General features: G+C 53.0%; 2 protein-coding genes across 5 annotated transcripts in view; both read right to left on the reverse strand.

Moving 5' to 3' along the window:
- The window catches only part of Sfxn5 (sideroflexin 5), a 125317-nt gene extending 114344 nt beyond the window's left edge, over nt 1–10973 (reverse strand). Inside the window, exons 1-2 of one of the 2 annotated variants that reach the window (XM_006991546.4) lie at nt 10799–10973; nt 9649–9921 (exon numbers count right to left, since the gene is read on the reverse strand). In XM_006991546.4, the coding sequence (XP_006991608.1) occupies nt 9649–9750 (102 nt within the window). In that variant the 5' untranslated portion in view covers nt 9751–9921; nt 10799–10973. Of the gene's footprint in view, nt 1–9648; nt 9922–10798 lie in introns of those variants that run through there. The other variant, XM_042274503.2, reaches the window with a different exon arrangement.
- A 276-nt stretch (nt 10974–11249) lies between these two features.
- The window catches only part of Rab11fip5 (RAB11 family interacting protein 5), a 40924-nt gene continuing 30470 nt past the window's right edge, over nt 11250–21703 (reverse strand). The window contains exons 4-6 of one of the 3 annotated variants that reach the window (XM_006991548.4): nt 16881–18848; nt 13729–13918; nt 11250–13490 (exon numbers count right to left, since the gene is read on the reverse strand). In XM_006991548.4, the coding sequence (XP_006991610.1) occupies nt 13287–13490; nt 13729–13918; nt 16881–18848 (2362 nt within the window). In that variant the 3' untranslated portion in view covers nt 11250–13286. The remainder of the gene's footprint in view (nt 13491–13728; nt 13919–16880; nt 18849–21703) is intronic. The other 2 variants (XM_016009812.3, XM_006991547.4) reach the window with 2 other exon arrangements.

Here is a 21703-nt window from a genome sequence, read left to right on the forward strand (position 1 = left end):
TAACTCCAGCTCCAGGGGACCTGATGCCCTTTTCTGGCCCTCTGGGGAACTTATACTCACATGGGCAAGCACATGCACATACATAATTAAAAGATGCATTTTTTAAGATACCTACACAGTTCCCTCCACAGAACAACCCCCAAAAGCTACTTTTGGCAACAGTCAGCTCATAAAAGGACTCTAGAAGTTCATTCCAAGCTATATGAGAAATAGACTCACAGCCACGCGATTCAGCCCACATCAACCTCTCAACTTTGATGGGAGGGGTGTAATTTGCCACTCGAAGCCTCCCTGAATCCCACAGGCAGCCTGGCCTGTTCGTTCAGGTCCATCTCACAGCCTAGCACCCAGCATATGCTCTGACCCGCAGGCATCTGAGCAGGTAAGTGAGATTTCTGAAAGAGCAAGAACACTAAAGAAGTGAACAAACCACGCTGGAGAGATGGTTCAGTGGTTAAGAGCACTGGCTGTTCTTCCAGACGACCTGGGTTTGATTCCCAGCACCCATATGGCAAATCACAGCTGTCTGTAACTCTAGTCCCAAAAGATCTGATGTCCTCTTCTGGCCTCCATGAGCACTAGGCACATACACAATGCAAAGACATACATGCAGAAAAAACATCCATTCACATTAAAAAAAAAAAAAAAGACAAATAAAATTAAAAAAACATGGGCGGGGGAGTAAACAAACCAACAACTGCGATTCTGAGTAGATGGAAGGACAGACAGGAAGAGGCCTGTGTACTTGTTTTCTGTTCTGGGGCCCCAACTTACCAAATCAGTATCTGAGTCTGAAGGGAAGAAAAGAATTAGGGGAGGGGGTGCCGAGGCAAAGGAGAAGGGAACATTGTGGAAGGGGAGGAACGCAGGAGCTCCACAGACGGAGCAGAATGCTGCGGAGATGCTGTCTTCTGGACACAGGGCTGTCACACTCATGAGCACAGCGGCTGTGGGTACCTGCATGAGACCAAGCCAGTCAGCACCCCGGCATGGAGGGAGGAGGGGCTCATGAGGCCTCACCCTTCACAAGGAACTATTAGCAGCTAATCACTCCTGGGGATGGAGAGTCCTTTAAGGGTGTGGCTGCTGGTAGGTCACCCCAGAGAAATGCCCCACAACCATGTACCTGCTGGCAGCACTAACGAGACTCAGAGTTGTTTTAAAATAAACAAAAAGAGACTATGAAGATGGGAGAGGAACACGTCTGATGGGGTCCAGGGTGAGTGGGAGGGGGAAATGGGGCTGGATATGACTAAGATACATGCATGCATACACACACACACACACACACACACACACACACACACACACACACTAAGGTTTTATTTTTAATTTTGTGTAAGCTGTGTGTCTGTGTGCAGGTATGTGCACATGAGTGTAGGTGCCAGTGGGGGCCAGAGGTGCCAGATCTCTTGGAGCAGGGGCCACAAGCTGTCTTAAGTCACCTGACATGGGTGCTGGGAATAGAACCCAGGCTCTCCATAAGAGCAGTCCACACTCTTAACCATTGGGGCAGCTCTCCAGTCCCCCAGTATATATAGACCTTTCCCTCAGAGACAGGGGCTCACTACGGAGCTCCGGCTGTCTTGCAACTCACTCTGTAGCCCAGGCTGGCCTTGAACTCACAGAGATCTGCCTGCCTCTGCCTCTCGGGTGCTGGGATTAAAGGCATGTGTCACGATGCCCAGTTTCAAATTATTTTTAAGAAAAAAAAAATGGTGCCAGGTACCATAAGAGTAACAGGACTGTGCTGTTTTCTGGCATTTTGTTTTTTACTTTGTTTTTTTTTTCTTTTTTTAATGGAGTGTGCTAGATGTCTCTACAATTTTGTTAAAGTGACTGCCGAAACTGGAAAAGCTGTTGCTGCTATTGATGCATAGCATACTGCTATTATTGGTCTTTTTATATAAATATATATATATACATATACACATATATATAACTTGAATTTTTGGAAACTAGCTGTGCTGTCAACTTTGGAAAAAAGTATCCCAGTTTACCGTGTTGAGCTGGCATTGTACAGAAATTAACAGCCATATTGGTCTAGAAATGATGAACTTAATTTTTTTTCCATTTGTACAGGGGTAATGCACTGTATTAAATATGTGAGGTCTTATCTATGTGGATTTGATTACAAAAACTAATGAAGTATTCTCTAAATAATGGGGAGGGGGAAGTAACTGAAAACAGAAGAGGAGGGAGAAGAAAGACAGGCAGGTCTCAGAGGCTCCTGGGAGGTGAGCTGTCCTCTTTTGCTAGGAACGTGGGATAGCATTCAAAAACAAGGCAGGAAAAAAAAACAAAAACAAAAAAACAATGGGACCAAGGAACAGGCCAAACAGCACCACAGAGATGCACCCAGCCACATCTTTATGAAGAGAATTCTACAAGAGAAACACCCCAGTTTCTGCAATATATATGAGGAGAGGAAGGAGAGAACCAGTAAGCAGAAGGAACATGAAAGTTACCACATACTATACAGGCAAATCACTCTTCAGGAGGTTGCAGGGGTGTGTGTGTGTGTGTGTGTGTGTGTGTGTGTGTGTGTGTGTGTGTGTGTGTGTGTGTGCAAGTCCCAGGCCAAGCTGGGCTACACAGGCAGACCCCATCTCCAAAGCCATCCCACGGGACTGTGGTGTGTGGGTGTCGTACAGGACTATCCTCCCAGCCAAGCTGCCACCATCATCATCAGATCAGCTCTGACTACCTGAAGAAGACCCTCAGGGCTGAGTGTGGACATCACAGAAGGAACAGTAGGGAGGGTCTCGGAACCCTCACCGGTGTGTCCAGTCACTGCTCCTCCCAACAGTCACAGGCAGCTCTGTCCTAATTGCACATGGCCTCAGATTAGAGGGTATCGATGAGGGGAGGAAGCCCCACCTACACAGCCATGGGGAGGCACTCATCCATGCCGGGTACAGATCTTCCAGGCTGGCAGCTTCATGCTCTGGAAGTAAGCCTCACACGCTTATTGGTTCCCCAGAGTGAATTCCGGTGGAATCACACCTCAGTTTGTCTTTGGGGCATTAGGAGCAGGGGTAGGCATTGTTCCCATCTCTCACAGGGAAGGCGTCTTAGCAACGGTGGGACTGACAGGGAGTGTGATTCAAACAAATCAACAATTTCAAAAAGCAGGCAACAATCAGGAAACGTGACGTGACTCATTATTTGATGTTAAGAAATAATGAGGGCTGGAGAGATGGCTCGGTGGTTAAGACACTGTTGCTCTTGCAGAGGACCCAGGTTTGATCTCCAGTATCCACATGGTGGCTCACAGTCCATACCCCACGTGGTGGAATCACTATCCAGAATTCTAGTTCCAGGGGATCTGACAACCTCGTCTGAACTCAAGGGCACCAGGCACACACATGGTGCACAGACATACATGTAAGCAAACACACATACCTATAAAATAAAATAAGTTTTTTTAAAAAAGAAAAGAAGATAGAAATAATGAGAGACTAGAGAAACAGCTTTGCAGTTAGAAACTTTTGCTGATCTTCCAAATGACCTGAGTTCTGTCCCCAGCATCCATGTCACCCAGCTTACAGCTGTCTGTAACTCCAGCTCCAAGGGACATCTGCACACATATGTGCACATATACACACAGACGTATAAATAATAAAATGCTATAAAAAAAAAAAAAGAATAATGAGTGTGGCATGATGGCACACACCTGTAACCCCAGCCCTGAGGTGAAAACAGGAGGATCTGGAGTTCAGTCCAAATCATTCTCAGATTCTCAGGCATATAGCAAGTTCAAGGCCAGCCTGGGCTACATGAAGCCCTGTCCAAAAAAAAAAAAAAAAAGCTCAAGAGGCGGAGACAAAGGCAGGTGGATCTCTGAAACCAGTCTAGTCTACCGAGTGAATTCCAGGACAACAACAACTACACAGAAAGAGTCAAAAATAAAATAAAATAAAGAGTGGGGGTTAGGCTGATGTGGTGTGGGGAATATTGCACTCACATTAACACTAATTTTAATTAATTTGGTTTTTGGGGGTGTTTGCTTGTTTGTTTGTTTTGAGACAGGGTTTCTCTGTGTAGCTTTGATGCCTGTCCTGGATCTCACTCTGTAGACCAGGCTGGCCTTGAACTCACAGAGATCCACCTGCTTCGTGCACCACCACTGCCCAGCAATTTTAATTTTTAAAAGATTTAAATTTTTTTAATTTTTAAGTGTGTGTGGTTCTGCTCTGGAGGCCAGAAGAGGGGGCATAGCATCAGATCCCCTGGAACTACAGCTATAGGCAGTCCCTGATGAGGGTGCCAGTAACCACTGAGTAATCCGAACTCAGGTCCTCTAGAAGACTATTTGTATGCTCTCTAACTGCTGAGCCACCTTTCCAGCCCCCAGTTTTCAAACCCCTGTAACAAGCTGCAATGTGGAGGACATTCACTTCTGGAGCATGCTTCCCTCAAAGCCTGCGGCTCTATCCACCCATGAGGAATGCACTAGGTACACTCACACTGAAGATATGCTATGAAATATTCCACCGGTTCTTCCCAACACTGTCGAGGTCAAAAATTGAAGAAAAGTGTGAGAAACTCACACCAAATGATACTAAAAGGACATACCACCCAAAAGCAACCTGGAACCCTAGAAACCAAGAGACATTAACCTAACAAAGTACAATTCAGCCTGGAGTGTGCTGATTTTTATCTAATTTTTTTTATTATTCACACATTAAATAGATTTTTGGTTTTTAATTTTATTTGGTTGTTGTTGTTTTTTTAACTTTTTACTTTTGGCAGTGAGTGGTTTCAAGACAGGGTTTCTCTGTGTAACAGCCTTGACTGTCCTGGAACTCACTTTGTAGACCAGGCTGATCTGAAAGTCACAGAGATCCGCCTGTCTCTGCCTCCCAAGTGCTTAAAGGATTAAAGGTATGCGCCACCACAGCACGGTTTGGCTTTACTTTTATGTGTATGAATGTTCTGCCTGGATATTGTGTGTGTGTGTGTGTGTGTGTGTGTGTGTGTGTGTGTGTGTGTGTGTGTGTGTTTTGCTGGCAGAGGTCAGAAGAGGGCGCCAAGTTGCTGGAAGTAGAATTACAGATAGTTGTCAGCCACCAGGTGGATGCTGGGAATCAAACCTTGGTTCTCTACAGACCTCCATCCATTTTTGTGAGACTTGTAATCCTGAATGATCTGGCACTCACTCTGTAGACCAGGTTGGCCACAAACTACAAGAGATCCACCTGCCTCTACCTTTCAAGTGGTTGGGATTAAAGACAAGCACCACCTCACCCACTATTTATTTATTTTAATTTTTTGTGTGCCACACATGTATGGGTACCCATAGGAGCCAGAAAAGGCTATCAGACCCCCCTGGAGCTGAAGTTACAGGCTATGTGAGCCACCCACCTAACACAGGTGCTGGGACCCGAACCTGGGTCCTTCGCAAGACCAGCAAGCACTCTTAACTGCTGAGCCATCTCTCCAGCCACCAGTTTTGACTTCCTCTTTTTGACAAATGGATCTTGACTCTGTGAGATATTAAAGGACCTTGTGTGAGAGTTGTTTGGGAATTCTTTATTTTAACTTCTACAAATCTAAAGCATTTTTTTTTAAGCTGGATATGGTACCTGAGGAAGTACAGCTGAAGGTTTCCTCTGGTCTCCACACAGGGGACACAAATGCCATACACTCACACAACACGCACAAATCCTCGTTTTTAGATATACCCACCGTCTAGTGAGTAAAGGAAGTGACAGGATGTTCAGGTTTACTTCAAAGCGATTCATTGGCTGTGAGTGGGGAGGAATACATGTGAAACAGGTCGGCCTTAAACTGGCAAAGCTGGTGTTGGATGATGGGCGGCCAGGCGTGAGAAGATGAAAGGCTCTGGCTTTGTGGTTGAAAACCTCCGGAATAAGGACCACTGACATACTATGCAGATCTCTCTCCATGATACAAGTACCTTTGTCCTGCCCACAGGATGGCAGCCATGAGAAGTGCTGACCTGCCTCATTGGATCCCTTTTTGTTTGCTTTAGAAGGCCGTAAAACATTAATTCAAAAAAAAAAAGACAGTAAATAAGTCAGCCTGGACTCTGGAGCTAGGCAGCCTGGGAAGCCACTGAATCTGTCTGTGAACTGCAGCGTCTCACCTGAAAACTAGAGGACATTGTACCTGCCACGAAGGGCCATAAAATTTTCATAAGCCATTGTGTAGGGGGGCGGGGCAGATGCTTGGCCACCAGCATCATCTATCTTATGGGGAGAAAAACAGCCATAGACAAAACCCATCCATCACCCTTTCTTTCTCTACACGCTGATCCTGCTCAGTCCTGCCCTTCCCCCCCCCCTTCCTTCATAGAGAGAACTGAGCAGAGAAGGAAGGGCTTCCCGAGAGAAAGGAAGACCTCAGTTCCGATCCTACTCAAAGCACTAGGGCTGTAGCTCAGTTGATAGAATGTTTGCCTAGCACGCACAAGGCCGTAGGCTTGGCCCCCAGCACTCCATAAAACTAGGTGTGGTATTGAATGCCTGTAATCCCTGCGCTACAGAGGTGGAGGCAGGCAGATCAGAAGTTCAGGGTCGTCCTTGACTACATGGTAAGTTTGAGGACAATATGGACTTCATGAGACTCTGGGGTGGGGGGAAGCTGAGACTAAGTGGGGATCTGAGGGTGCTCCCTGAGTGGGCTCTGGGAATGGACCACGGTTAATGAACCACTGTCCGCAGACATCTGCCAGGCCAGTGAAGGCTATGATCAGCAGTTATTAGACACCTACTGTGTGCCAAACACTGAGAACAGGACCCACGACCGGGATGAAGATGGCTGGGCCCAGGCAAGGAGGTAGAGACAGGAGGATCAGATATCCAAGGTCATCCTCAGCTACACAGAGTTTAGAGGGCAGCCCCTGAAGGACCCTGCCTACTCAGAATATATGTAACAAACTACTGTGCCTTTAGAATTACCTCTTAAAGAGTGGAACAATGTTGCCATTTTACAAGATTCCTAAAGGACACAATTTAGATAAAATTTGGCCAATCGTTCCAATCACAGACTTGTAAGTCAATTCCATTCAATTCCACAACCATCACTGCAGAGCCTCACTCATTCATAAAGCTCTGTGGCATCCTTCGGCCACCAGACACTATGCTAATGTGATAACCTCACAGCAGAGGGGAACACCACAACAAGGTAGGCACAATCCCTGATCCCAAGTATACGATCAAAAGAGGAAACATATGGTAATAAAGAAGCCAGGGGCATGAGGCTCCTTCGAGGAAACAATGCTTTGTGGATAATGCAGGGATGGGGGTGGGTTTTGAGAGCTGGGACAAGAGGTGTTCCAGGGGATGACCCAGGCACAGGAGGGAACAGGATAGGTCTGAGGGCTGAAAAAACAAAACAAAACAAAACAAAAAACCAGTATGGTGGAAAGAAGGGTGCAAGCGGAGAGTCAAGTGTCCAAGAGTGGACCCTGCAGAACTTTGGGTCCCTTCAAATTTGAAGTCTGTATCTCAAAAGTAGAGAAAACCACTGCAGGGTTTTTAAGGATGCTGCCTGTATGGGAATCACCTGATCGGACCCTCATTGCTGGGAGTCTGCCTTAGAGAAAAGGGAAGGATTGGAAGAGGGCCAGAGCAGAAGGGGGGGGGGGCAGACCTGTCAGGGGCTCCCATCTTGGCCCAAGAAATGGATGACAGAGTCTGACTTATCTTTGGAGAGGGCAGCTACAAGACTTGTTGGGGAGAAGCTATCACCGCTCTGGCTGGACTGAAGGGGCTAGGAAGTATAGAATCTAGGTTTATGACTCCAGCACTTGGGTGGCCGGCTGAGCTGTTTGCAGAGGGAGGGGCAGATGTGGAGGAAGGAGAAGTTCTCAGCATGCGTGAATCAGATCCACTGAGCACCCTTTCTTATCAGGCCACTACGCTGCCAGCAATGGGAGCCTCCGCCGAGGTTACCGCATACTTCACTTCTAGAGGTAACCGATATGAACGGCTGCCGGCACTAACCTTCCTCAAACACACTCACTCCACTAGTGATCAGAGCAAATAGCCCAGTGCAGAAAGCCAATAAAAGGTACTCAGTAATGTCTGTTGAGTAAATAGATGTCCCAAGTGCCACCCAGATACCAGACACCAGGGAAAAGAAACCCTTACTCAGGGCATGTTATGAAAGCCTAACTGCCCCGGGGTAAGATCAACCCCTTTTCTTCTCAGAGTTGAAGGCCACAGGGAATACTACCGAAGAGTAAGCTGACATTCTCACTGCGGGTGCGGTGCGGGAGGGAGTCTGGCGTTCTGATAGGACCACGGGGTGGTGGTTCCGAAGACAGCAAGTGTTTCCCAGCGGGGGGTGCCTGCCTGGCTGAAGGATGAGCAGAATGGGGGGTGGAGACAAATGGAGAGTCACTCAAGGCCAGGCACAGGCACCCCTAACCGCGTCGCCATAGGAGGCATTTTACACTACTGAGACATGAAGTCTCTCCAGATTCCTCCATGCTGAGACAGTCTATTTTTAAAAGAAATCAAGTCCCACTTAAAAACTCTAGGGACATATTCTCAGAAAGCTCAGCTCAGTGAAGTTGGGGGGCTGAATTTGGACCCAATCTCACCTCCACGCTCACCCACCCCTCTAAAAAAGCCACTGCACCCCACCTTTGTAGCATTTCATTTCTTCCTTCAAAGTTCTCTTTAGCACATCTGCTACCCTTACTCCTGGGCAAGGCCAGGCTCACTTCAGCTCTGGAAGCAGCCGGAGGGTCTGCGGCGTTGGAACTGTGCCGCCAGGCCCCTGGCTCACAGACCTGGATCTCCGGTTCCGTGGCCGAGTTAGTGATGCCCAGATGGGTTCCTAGGTTTGTGTGTCCCGGGGTTAGGCTAACCACAGTCACGGTGCACCCCGAAGAGCCCAAGCGGGTGTGGATGGGGGCCAGCGCTGCGCCGCGCCAGGAAGCAACGAGTGCGGGACTAGGGCACGCTCGGGACCCTCCGGAGGAGCGCGGCGGCTCCCGAGGATGACACAGCGTTTCCCCGCACCCGGCTCTCTCCCGCGTCCCAGCCACATCCTCGCAGAGAGCATTAGGAGGCCGGCTGGTCTCATCACTGAAGCCCCGACCCGGGGATAAGGATCGGGTCGCTGCACCCGTGCACGCGGTCCCATCCTGGGATGCACGTAGCACCCTGCTGGAGGTCGAGGAACCGGAGCGTGACCGTGGGGCGTGACCAGGGAGTTTTGCCCCGCGACTGTCCCGCAGCTCACAAGGAAGGTCAGTCCCACTCGGGAAGAAGTTGAGAAGCGTCCCAGCTACACCACCTGCCCATGCAGCACAGGACTGGAACTTTGCGCCTAAGGCGCACTTGCCAGAGTGACCCTTCAGAGCCACTCGGACCCGGGACCCGCGACCCGCGTGGCCAATCACCGCGCGACGCGGACGGGGGCGGTGGCAGGGCGCGGGTATCCGAGGAATGACTGCGCCACCCACCAATAAGAAGCCAGGGTGGGAGACCTCGCCCATCCGGTTGACCAATGGGAAAAGAGCGGCTACAGCCGAGGTCCCCGCACTAGCTGTAGGCTCTGGTGGCCGCGGGTTGGAGACCCTCGGGCTGAAGTGACTTTGCAGGAGACTTGGCTCGACCCCCTCCCCTGTGCCTCCCTCCCACCCGCGGGCCGCAGCCCGGGCCTTACCTGCTGGAAGCGAGGCTTGCCCAGCTGGAAAGGGGGAGCATCGGTGGAAGCGTTTGCAGGACTGGCCGCCGCCGCCGAGGTTGTGGTCGCTGTATCCGCCATGGCCACTGACGCCCGCAATCTCCAGCCCTTTTAAAATGTCCCTCCTCGGCCCCCGCCACAGTTGCCTCTCCCGATTGGCCGTGAGCAACCGCAGCAAGAAGGGCGCGCAGGGCCTTGTGGGGAGTGTAGTTTTCCTCAGCTCTGAGCCTGACAACCCGAGACTGCGGAGAGCTGCACCCACGCAGACCTGGTTTCGGTTCCAGCCGCCAAAGCAGCAGGCACCGACAATCTTAGGAATGTGTGCAGGTGCGGGTATACTCGCGGCCCTAAATTTTAGGACTAGGGACGTCCAACAAACGCGGACCTGACCAGGGATCAAATAGACAAGGACTCCAGGCAGAGTGGGGTTAATTCAGAAGGCCTTCAGCAAGGATTCGCACTGCGGGATTGCACTGCGGGATTTTCCTGCCGTTTCTTCTATCATAACCCTGCCTCCAGCCATTCTGTCACTCTGCCATTCTCTTAAACAAGCCCTGCTCAAGCTACTATGATCCTTGAACATTCTACTCATACTTTTACCATGGTTTGATGCAGTTCTTTTTCTAGGCTTTGCTTAAGCATTCATCGATTCCATCACTCTACTTCCACAAAATCCGCTTCAGGATTCTGTAACCTCAAGACACTCTGTTTTGTCTAGTTCCATGTAGCTCAGGCTAGCCTGGAACTACGTAGCACAGGCTACCCTCAAACTTGTGACCCTTCTTCCTCTGCCTCCCAAGTCCTGGAATTATAGGTGTCAGCTAGCTGACCAGCTATGGGCTTAAATATCTTTCTAATGGTGTGGGTGGGGAGGGATGATTTTGGTTGGATAAATCTTCAATGCAGGTATAGGAGGACCTATACTAGAACTCAGATGTAGGGAGTGACTTAAGCATCCTGAGAGACACCCCCCCCCCAGCCCCATTTTGACACAAGGAAGTTCCCTCCCAAGCCTAATTATCAAGGACCAGCAACAGTGATTCACTGGGAGCTGCAGAGCACACTGGGTAACAAACACATACTCCCGCAGAATGGTGCGGAATGGCCACTGTAGTCCCAGCTTACTTACCTGGTTGATGAGCCAGCTTGGGCTTAGATGGGTGGGGAGACGCTGGTCTCCCAGGACAAAACTACTCGATTCTAGGGAAGCCTCCATCTCAGGATGGGATTCAGATTGAGGTTTCCCTCCTGTCCTTCTGGACACTGAATGAGCAGGAGGTGGCCCAAGTACCCATTCACTCACTAATAGCTGAGCCACAAGGAACAGCACTCACAAATGACCCTAAAGCTGGGGAGAGACGATGGCTAACCAAAGAACCATTTTTATTTTTAGTTTGTATCCTACCTCCTCTTACTAAACTCTGTGGCTTCAGAACAGAAACCACAAGTTTTGCCCTCTTTCTTCCCCCACGGCACTCACTTAATTTATGCCCGTGGTCAGTGCCCAGTGAACCGGGCACCCCGCCCACAGGCAGTCCCCTTCACCCGCTCATTTCAAAACAGGAACACACCAGGCCAGCTGTGGTACACGAACTTTTTATTCTTCATAAAGTGCTCAAAACATGAAGAACAAGCTCTTTATAGACAGGAGTTTCAACTAGGAAGACCAACGGCAGAGCAGAGCTGTACCTGCTCACTGCCTGCCAGCCGCACTCTGCAATGTGTGGTATGGAGCAGACACAAGCAAAACCCTGGCTTCAGTTCAGAGCCTCTCCTGAGACACCCCTGCCCTGGCCACACAGGGAGACAAAATGGCAGGGACGGGCGAAGGGCGAGGGGACAGGGCCGGAACCAAATGAGCTCAGAGGCATGCCTAGCAGAGGGACTCACTTCAGTGCCCAATGACCCCCCACCATGTGGGCAAAAACCTGGAAACTGGTGGCTGCTTTCTTCATTTCCGAGTTGACCTAGAGTTGGTAACTGTACTGTGGGGGCCCATTGCGGGGTCTGTCTGCTCTATGCTGTCAGAAGACTGACATCCACAGAGCATACCTCCTGAGGTGTTCTGAGTGAACTCATGACCCTGCCATGAAGAAACAGGTGTTGCCTTTCCACCCGGCCCAAATCATCTTTTTTCAGCATCTCACCTCCTTCACACATACTTTTTGCTAATGCACAGCCACCAAGGACCCCTGCAGATGCCATGGGGAGACCTGCTTTATTCACAAGCAAAGAAGAAGCTGGACCACAGGGTAAATACTTGGCTTCAAAATGCACTTCAGCCAGGCCAGGAAAGACAGAAGGGGTTGGTGAGCAAGAGGGAGGCTGCACAGCAGCTTACAGAACAGCTGGAGAGCCACAGGCATTTCCTAAGTTCAGGTCTCCTAAGGCAGAGTGAAGCCTCCCACTTCCCAGACGCGCCCTCTGGTCCAGCACAGCTGGGACTCAAGGCCAGACACAATAAGATGCAGGGTAGCCCCAGGCTTACTGTGCACTAGATTTTTATCCCAGGATGCTCTGAATGGGGGTCAAGGAAGGAGCAGGAGGTGGGAAGAAGACTTAGGAGGTGGCAGCAGGTTGGCTAGAGCCTTAGCTGAGGTACTTCTTAGGGAAGCACAAAGCCTGGTCCACATCCCCCTTTCAGGACCTTAACGGCCATTTTCATGTGCTCAATAAGAGGGAGGGGACCCCACAGCCAGAGTGGTCACATCCAGAGGCTCTTGTCCTCACCCACAAAAGGCACGTTTTAATTGGTTTCCAAAAGTTCTGACCCCACAGCAGCACAGTTTTGGCATCTGGACAAGTAGTAACAACGGACATGGAGGCCTGATCCCCGTAACACGAGCAGCCCCAACCTGGAGGGTCTCGTGTTCGGGAGGTAGGGAGAACCTCAGGAGCAGGGAGTCATCCTCCCTACACCCAGCCCCACCACCCATCACCACTGGGACATGGAGTGGGAGGGTCTGAAGAGGGGCAGGGAGCAGCTGAAGAACACAAAGACACAACACACATCACCATCACCACCACCACCATCACCATCACCACCACCACCAACAACAACAACCTGTATACATGCTCCACACACAGCCCCAGACAGAAAGAGAGACAAGACTAAAACACACAGGCTCCCTACTCTTAGGGTACAGGCACAAGGTTGAGGTGTAGGTGCCCTGGTTGTCCACAGCGCACAGACAAGCAAGCAGCTTGGTCCCCATCCCAGTCCCAGTCAATACCAGGAGGACCTCCAGCACGATCGGCCAAGAAGAAACAACCGACCAACCCCATGGGGTGATTTAAATCTGTGCTGGCACAGTGTTGCCCTAGATACCACAGCTCACCCCAGAACCCACAGCTCACTCCTGCTCCATCTCGACAGCTGACATCCTTCTTCCAATTCTCTGGGGGGCCCCAAAGCTACTAGTGTGAAATGGGCAGGTAGGAAAGACCCAGGGCTCTAGTGGGAGTTCAAAGGGGCCCCTTCCAGCAACCCCAGCAGAGGCAGGATGGGGAGGGGAGCAGAGGGTGACCAGGAGAGCAGGCCGTGCCCTACTCAGGTGACTAGTCAGTGGAGGGCATCACACCGGCCCTCAGCAACCCTCCAGGGATGGAGGGAAGGGTTACTTGTGGGGGGCAGGGGAGATCTGCAGCAGCGTGGGCGAGGTCTCCATGATCCTCACCAGCAGCCGGTCGATGTAGCTCTCCAGCTCCTGGACATGCTCGTCTCTCTGGCTCAGCTCGCGCTCACGCTGCAGGAGCAGGCCAATGAGCTCATCATGAGTCAGGTGATAGTACTTGGCCGACTGGTCCAGCACAGCAGATTCCTATGGCCAGACCAGATGGAACTAAGAAAGGGAGGCCCAGACCTTCCCACCAGCTAGCCCACCCAAACCTGTTTCCGCACTGTAGAACCCCAGACTCTGCAGCAGCCCATCTCTAAAGCCAGAGATATCCTCCCCACTTCAGAGCTGTGGCATGGGGAACCGCCAGCTACCTGCTCTGCCCTTCGCACCTCACTCAGCCTCTCTCTCGGGTGCCTCCCAACACCTTGCTGGGCCTCACCTTTAGCCTCTTGGTGTCCACAGTTGGGCCAAGCTGAGATGCTGGAACCACAGACTGGATGCTGCCAGATGTGACAGTTTTGAGCTTCTCCAGTCCGCTGCTCAGGGCTGAGCTCAGGCTGGTGCGGGGCTGTTTCCTGTCGGGGCTGGCCTCCACAGGGGCAGCGCTGAGGGGCTTCACGGGATGGGGACTGCAAAGACAAAAGGGAGGTGAGCTGCGGGGAGGGGAGGGTGGAGTTGCTGTCTCTGCATGGCCACCTGACCTGATGAAGAGCTGGTGTCCCCAGGGCACAGCATCCTGTGCACCTCAGCCCACCAGCTTCAATCCAGCACGGACAAGTGGCCTACCGACTCTGTGCCTGCACCAGTCTTCGCCAGCTCCTCGCCTTCTCTACTTTCTCAGTTTCCCAGCAGTCGAGACTGTGAGAATGTTAGGGTTAAACTGGTGGTCCTTCCTCGCCATCACCTCTCTCTGCTGGGGGCTTACCACAAGCCTCGGGACAGGCCTGCAAACTCTTCTCGACCTTGACCGTCCTCCGCTCACGACCCTGCCCAGAGCCGGGGGACTGACGACTGCCTTTAGTTTCGAACTTCTCACCTTGAGAAGTTCTCAAGCCAACACCTCAGTGCTGCTAGCCCAGGCCAAGTGAATTTATTTGCTGGATCCTCTCCTTCACCTCTCAGAGCTCACAGACACATACCTCTCTCCTTCTTCAAGACCGAAGCTAGTGTCCTGACCTCTACCAGCCTCTTCTCAGGCTCAGCTGCCAGCTCCCTGGCTTCTCCTCTCTCCTCCTGGACATCCCGTATCTCCCCAGCTGCAGCCCAGCTGTGACCTCAAGGCCAGCTGCGTCCCTGGGGTCCACCTAGCTCTACCCCAAGTTTCCCTCACGCCTGCCTTTTCCAGCAGCAGGCCCCTGGGAGGCCCTCCAACGTGCCCTCTTCAGCCTCCACCTCCCTCTCCTCTCCTGGCTGCACTCTATCTGCTAGAGGACAATCTATGGCTTTCCACTTCGGACAGTTCCTTTAATGGCTCCTCTCTAGATAAGATCACTCTAAGACAGCCTGGGCTCTGCTCTGCCTCCTGGCCCACAGCTCCACCCCGACAGTCATAAACAACGATGATCTTTCAACCCTTAACAAAAACTATTTCTTAGCTAGACGAGGTGGTGCACATCCGTACAAAGAGCACAGCAGAGGGGAAGCATCGGGATTCAGGCTCCACTAAGTGAAAGTGCCTCGACAACAGCTCCCCCCAACACACACACACACACACACACACACACACACACACACACACACACACACACACACACACACACACACACACACCTCTACCTGGGGGTACTTCCCTTCCTTCCAAAATCTTAGTTCTCACTACTCTTTCAAAACTAGGAGTGGTCACCTCCTCCAGGAAGCCGATTGATTCCCTGAAGCTAAGATAACCCTCTCCTGGGGTGCCTTAGCACCTAGTTATGTATGTTGTAAGCAGCAGGCCCATAAATCAGCTCACCTGACCCTGGGGAACCTCAGAAATCCACTCTCACCCTACAGGGGCCTCAGGCCTTCAGGCAATGAATGGGAAGCAAAGCCACTTAGCCTCAGCCTTGACTTAGGCTCAGGCCAAGCCCAAGAATCAGCTCTGCTCCTCAGGACAGGGCTGGTCTTTAGTCTCACAAACATGAAAGCACATCAAGTCCCCACACAGGGCACAGCAGTCCTGTCACCTTGGGGTCTGCACTGCAGATGGCAGGAAAGTAGCTCTAAGGCCACCTGTCTGAACGGTCACCCCTAGACGCATGGAGGTACCCCCCCCCCAGGAAGTAGCTGCAGTGCTGGGCCCTCAGCCTGATCCCCGCTCATCTGAGAAATGGAAACAACTCTGGGCACCCATCACTTTAAGGTCATGCTCCATATAGACATGAAATGAAAGCAGTTCTGAAAAAGAACCCTGTAAGTAGTGAGTATAAATAGAGGCTGTACTGCAAGACATGGGTCAGAGGAAGACACTGTCATCAGGAAATGAGGAAACCAGAGCCACCAGCTCCTCCCCACAGGGGGGCATAGCCCCATCCACCTCTAGGGAGTCAAATTCCCTCCCTGACCTGATTTCTTGGGAGTCACCGGCAGGCCCTACCGCCTTTCCTCACTGAAATCTCCCTCTTCACCCACCTGGACTAGGAATTCGTTGGGTCTGGCACAAAACAGATGCTCAGCAACCCGAGCAACTGAACATGAGCCAGCAGGTGCCTGAGCAGGCTGGGGGCCTCACAGAGGTTAGGGCTAGGTCTGAGGAGCACCCCCACCTCACCTGGCCCAGCCGCCTTCGATCAGGCCCCTCTGAACTCTGCCGCCCTTGCTACGTCACACTCACTGAGACTTGATCCCAGGGCCCCCGACCTCTGCTCTCATCACCCTCACCTCATCAACGCCTCTGGTGAGGTCTTGGCCTCTCTGTTCTGCCCAAGGCCTAATGCCATAGAGACCACAGCCACACAGGCATCAGCTGTCCATTCAGCTGCCCTAAATAGATAGGAGCCCAGCCCAGAAAGCCAACGACAAGGCAAGCCAGTGAGGCAGCTGCTGCAGCTGGACAGCCTTTCCTAAGGGTTATGGGTGGGGAAAGCATTTAAGGACAGCTCCCTTTCCTTTCTTCCGAGCCTGTCTTCAGCTTCCTCTAAGGCCAGCCCTCTGCTTCTTCACCCTGTCTGGACAGGAATCTGCTGTGGGACCACTGCCACCTGTTAATACACCCAAGGCCTGAAGAAGAATCGCCCCTCTGCGGAACCCCACTCCCCCGACCATGGCATCTCTGTGCAGCACATGCAGCTTTCCCTCCCATCTCCTGCCAGGGCATGTTGACTCCCCTGAACCTCATTCCTCAACCCCTATCCTTGTTGGGTGCTATTTCCCAAACCCCCAGCTTGTGGGGCCACCCCAGATGGTGCAAGGTCCTATACATAAAATGAGGAGCTTCAGAGCTGGTCCTACCAAAGCTCGTGGCTTCGAAGCCTTCACCACTTGCCTCCAAAGAGAGCAGACCCTTACCATGTGCCCTTGGCGAAGATGAAGCTGGGCTGGGCAGCATTTCTACTCCTGTGTCACTATGCCCCGCCCCTTTCCTCCTGGGAAGGGTTCTGAGTGGATGCTCACCTGCCACTGGGCTGGGGCTCCTCAGCTGGTCGTGTCTCCCAGGGCAGAAGCGCAAGCGGGGAGGCTGGGGTGGCTGCAGCGTGGTCTTCCCCACATGGTGTAGGGGAGCCCCCAGTGGGGGAGAGCTCAAGGGGGCCAAGGGGTGAAGCTGACTCCTCGGGAGGGGAGGAAGAAGAGGTCAAGGGCCAGGCTACAGGCAGGGGAGGGCATGGAGGGCCTGGCACCCCATGGCGGTGGCTGGCCCACGGTGGGAGAGGGGGAGGTGGGAAGGCAGGTTCTGGGGGTGTGGGCAACTCTTCTGGACCAGAGTGGACAGAGGATCCCCTTGACCCTGGTGGTGATATAGATGGGAGGCTGGGGGGATCTTGGCTCTCCTGACATAAGAAGGGATTCAAGGCATCCTCCTCCTCCTCCTCTGAGGCCCACAGATCAGCCTGCTGAGGTCCAAACCCCTCTTTGACTAGCTCCTGGCTCTGGGTTTCGAGGCTCTCCCCTGTATCTGAAGTCCCCCAGACCATCTGGCTCAGCAGAGTTGAGCTGGCTGAGCTATGGGATCTAGGGATGGGCCCCTCAAGGTAGCTGGTGGGCCTGGGTGGACAGGCCCCAGACCCAGGAGGATCCGTGTCTCCTACTAGTTCTTCAAGTTCTGGCTCACCCATCAGGGTCCCAGAGGGCAGGCTGTGCAATTCCTCCAACTCTGGATTTACCTCCTCCTCCTTAGACTCTGGGGGACCAACAACCAATGCACTTGGGGTGGTGTCTTCTTCTATCCCTGGCCCCCCGCTTTTCAGACCCCCTGTAGCATTCTCTTCCTCCTCTTGGTCCTCCTCTTCTTCCTCCTCCTCCACCTGGGAATTTGTAGGTGTGAAGAGGCGTGGTGGCTTGGGAGGTGGCAGGCCAGGCCATGACCCCTCATCCAATCCCTGCTCAGGCTCTGGCTCCAGCTGCCATGCAGGGTGCCCCTCGCTCTCCATGGGGCGCACGGCAGCTGGTGATTCAGGCTGCGCCTTGGGAGGAGGCACCTCATCGGAGTCTCCCTGCATGATGGATGAAGCAACCTCTGCTGTAGGAGAAATGGTGATCACATCCCAAGGCCAGGAATCCTCCACTGTGTTCAGCTCCTGGAAAAGCTGGCTTCCATCTCGGGGAGCCTCCTCATCCTGGTCCCCAGGAAGTCTCTCCCACACACTGAGTACTTCTGGGGAACTGAACAGAGATGCCCCGCTATCTGCTGGACTCTGCGCGGCTCCCACTTCTGAGGCAGGAAGCTCCCGGTCTGGGGTTGAGGCTGAAGTTCTCAGGTGCAACTGGGCTGCTCTGGAGGGTGGGCCAGTCCCTGAAGACCCAAGGGGTCCTGGGTCAGACACACTTGAGCTTGGCTGGTCCGGTCCCGAGTCCACAGGCACCCTGGGCTCCGGCCGCGCGCTGCTTCCACCTCTTTCTCCCCCAGGTTCTCTCTGGGGCTCCGCCGCTCTCACTGCCATGGTCCCAGGGCCTGGGTCTTGCAGCCCATCCTCCTCCAGCCCCACTCCTGCCAGGGCCAGAATCTCACTCCTGGCCTCTGGCTGCAGCCTGCCAGCAGCAAAGACGTTGAAGGTGTCGTCCCACTCAGGCAGGGCTTTCCCAGGGGAGGCCAGGGGGGCCAGGCTGGCCCTCGAGGCACTGGGGAGAGAGGGAGCAGGTGAAGGAGAATTTAGTGCTATGTCGGCTTTGAGCTCCTCGAAGAAGGGGTTGCTCTGCAAGGAGGTGAAGAACGGGTTGGTGACCCCCAAGAATCCAGAGGGGGTGGCTTCGGGGACAATGGTGGCAGCAGCGGCAGTGGCAGCGGCAGGGGAGGTGGCTGCAAAAAGGTTAGTGCTTAGCATGGGAGCAGCAGCGGGAGCAGGAGTGGGGGGGGCCGGAGCCTGGGGGGAGCAGGGGTGAGGAGGAGCAGCTGGGTCAGATTCTACCTGAGGAGACACGTCCAGGCTGTGGAGAAGACAAAACCATGAGCCTCCTGGTTAATGCTAAGACTGGAAATAGCCCTGCCAAGTACCATCCCTACCCCCACCTCCAGGCCAGGTGCCACACCATCACACGGGCTATTTGCAGCCACATGACCCAGGGACCAAATGAAGGAAGAGCCCACTCTTATGAGGTACCAAAGGGAAGGATCCCGGGAGAGCTCATGGACAAAGACAGCACTGAGAGAACCAAGCAAGGTCCCCGGGACTGCAAACTGAAAGAGACTATGTCCCACCGAGCTCTTGCAGGAAAGGGTAAGGATGGCGCTGTCATCAGGCATGACAAGGTGTCCGAGAGAGCTCACCCCTTTCGTTTCATGGGGAGGGGGCAGAAGAACTGGCTAAGGAGCACCTGGTATCTGCGGGCACACCTGCCAGCAGGCAGCACCCTCACTTGACCCCTCTGTGGGCCAGCCTCTGGAGATGAGATCAAGGGGTACACACTGAACTAAGAGCCTTCGCTTCCCCAGGACAGACAGAGTCTAGAACACAAGAAGAGAGGAAAGCAAACCAAACACCCCAGTGTGAGCAGACTGGCAGTGGCCTGGCTGGCAGTCAGACCCCAACCTTGGCAGCCTCACCCCTGCTATCCAGCAGGGTTCCTCCTCACAGGCAGCTTTTCAGTTCTCCAGGTTCCTGGGACCTTCTGACTTCCCCCCTCCTACCTAAATGAGAGCATCCAGGGAACCTCCTCCTATCCATCTTTCCCACTCAACCAGCAACTTCCCAGAAAGTACTGGGGGTGACCCGAGGCAGCTCTGCAAGCCAGTCACGAGCAGAAGTGGGTTGTGGCAGGAGGGTAGAGGCTGAGCTGTCTGGGGCTTGCCACGCTCTTGCAGGAACTCAAGGTCTAGACTAGGCAGGTTGGACATAGGGCCTGATAAGCAACAGGAAAGAGTCCAGGTCCACCAAGGCAGAGGAGGCTCCAAACACAAGCATGGAGGAAGAGGTGAGCCTCCTCAGCAGGACGCGGTCAGATTCTCCTAGGAACTGAGCTTTCAGGGCTGAACGAGGTGGTGCACACCCTGGCATTGGGGGTGTGGAAGCAGGAGGATCAGAAGCATGCTGTCATCTTCACCTACAGAGTCAGCCTGGATTACATGATACCTTGTCTTAATAAACCAAAACGTTTTAAAGGAGGCTGGGGCTCTAATTCAGGTGGCAGCATGCTTGCCCTACATGCATGAAGCTCTGGGTCCTGTCCCCAGCACTGCATTAACCAGGTATGGTTGCACAAGCCCGTAATCCTAGCACTGGGGAGGAGGACCAGAAGACCAAGGTCATCCTCAATACATAGCAAGTTCAAAGGCAATCTGTGATAGATTGAGTCCCTGTCTTTAAAGAGAAAAAATAAATAAAGGCTAGGCGTGGTGGTGCACACCTTTAAACAGCACTTGGGAAGCAGAGGCACAAGGAGGCAGGAGATTTTTCTGAGTTGAGGCCAGCTGGTCTATATAACAAGCTCCAGGGCAGCCAGAGCTACAGGGTGACACCCTGTCTCAAAATAAAACAACAACAAAAGGTAATTTTAAAATACCCAGCTTTCAAAGACTCTTGTGACCTTAATTTCTCCCCTAGAATAGGGTAGATTCTCAGTCTGGTCCCACCTCTAGGCAGAGATGGAGAGGGAAGGGAGACAAAGGTCTCATGTCCCACCTCCAGCTCCCAGCACTGTTCTGCTTCTCCAGACAGGCGGAAGACACTGAAAGGGGAGAACTCTGTGCCTGGGGTCCCAACTCCCACAAATGTCTCCTCTCCCTTCATTCCTGGCAGGTCCCAGGGCAGAGGCACAGGTCTACTCCTGGAAGTTAGGGGAATGAGAGGCAACATACCGACCCCCATCTGGATCACAACCATGCTTGGAGCATCCATAGCACTCAAGCTGCATCCCAGGAACAGGGCTGGGGCGCTCTGGACTCTGAACAACGCAGCCTCTCTCTAGGCCTCTCGTGATGGTAGCCCTGGTGACCCCATCAACATGGCACAGCAGCAGGATCAGCCCTGCCTGACAACCCCCCCCACACATGCACACACTCACCCTCGGGCTCACAGCAGTCTGCTGCCAGTCACACTCCAGGGAGAAGGGCACCAGGAGCCCCAGGCTCTGTCAGCAGCCTCCTCCCCACCGTGGCTCCCCAGAGATGCACACAAAGCGGTTGGTATGGAATCAGCAAAGGGCTCTCTCTTGAGGCCAGGGTTCTAGGCAGCAGGCCCAGCAGGTTTCCCAGAGCCAGCAGGGCTTGCTAACCCCCTGCCTGTTCTCGCCCTCAGAGCCTCTCCATCTTCACTTTCCTGCTCCACACCAGACACACATTCTTTTGGTTATAAGCTTAGCCTTTAACAGCTGAGCCATCCCTACAGCAGCCAAGCACATGTTCTGAAGGTCATGGCTCCTGCCTACCACTGCACATGGCGCAGGGCAGCAGAAGAGCATTCCTTTGTGGTCCTCTGTGCAGGTTGTGTCCTGAGAACATCCCTGCACCCGGGAGCCTATCCAGCCAGCCTGGTACAGCCTCCCCCTCCCAAGGAGAGCACAACACATGCTGATTTGTCTCCCTCAGGGCCAACTATTGGGAAGAGAAGTGAGACGCCAAGCAGCCCTGTCCCTTCAACCCACGGAAACAAGCTTCAGGGCCTGTGGGAACCTTAGGACAACTGGCTGACCTGCCACTTGATGTCAATCACTGATTCACTGCAATGCTTCTCTCCACCCACCCTCCTTTCAAGTTTTTTGAGATAGTGTCTCTCTATGGAGCCCAGGTTGGCCCCAGACTCACAGCAATCCTCCTGCCAGGGCCTCCTGAGTGCTGGGATTGCAGG

Source organism: Peromyscus maniculatus, chromosome 3, assembly GCF_049852395.1.
Source record: "Peromyscus maniculatus bairdii isolate BWxNUB_F1_BW_parent chromosome 3, HU_Pman_BW_mat_3.1, whole genome shotgun sequence".
NCBI classification, from domain to species: Eukaryota; Metazoa; Chordata; class Mammalia; order Rodentia; family Cricetidae; genus Peromyscus; species Peromyscus maniculatus.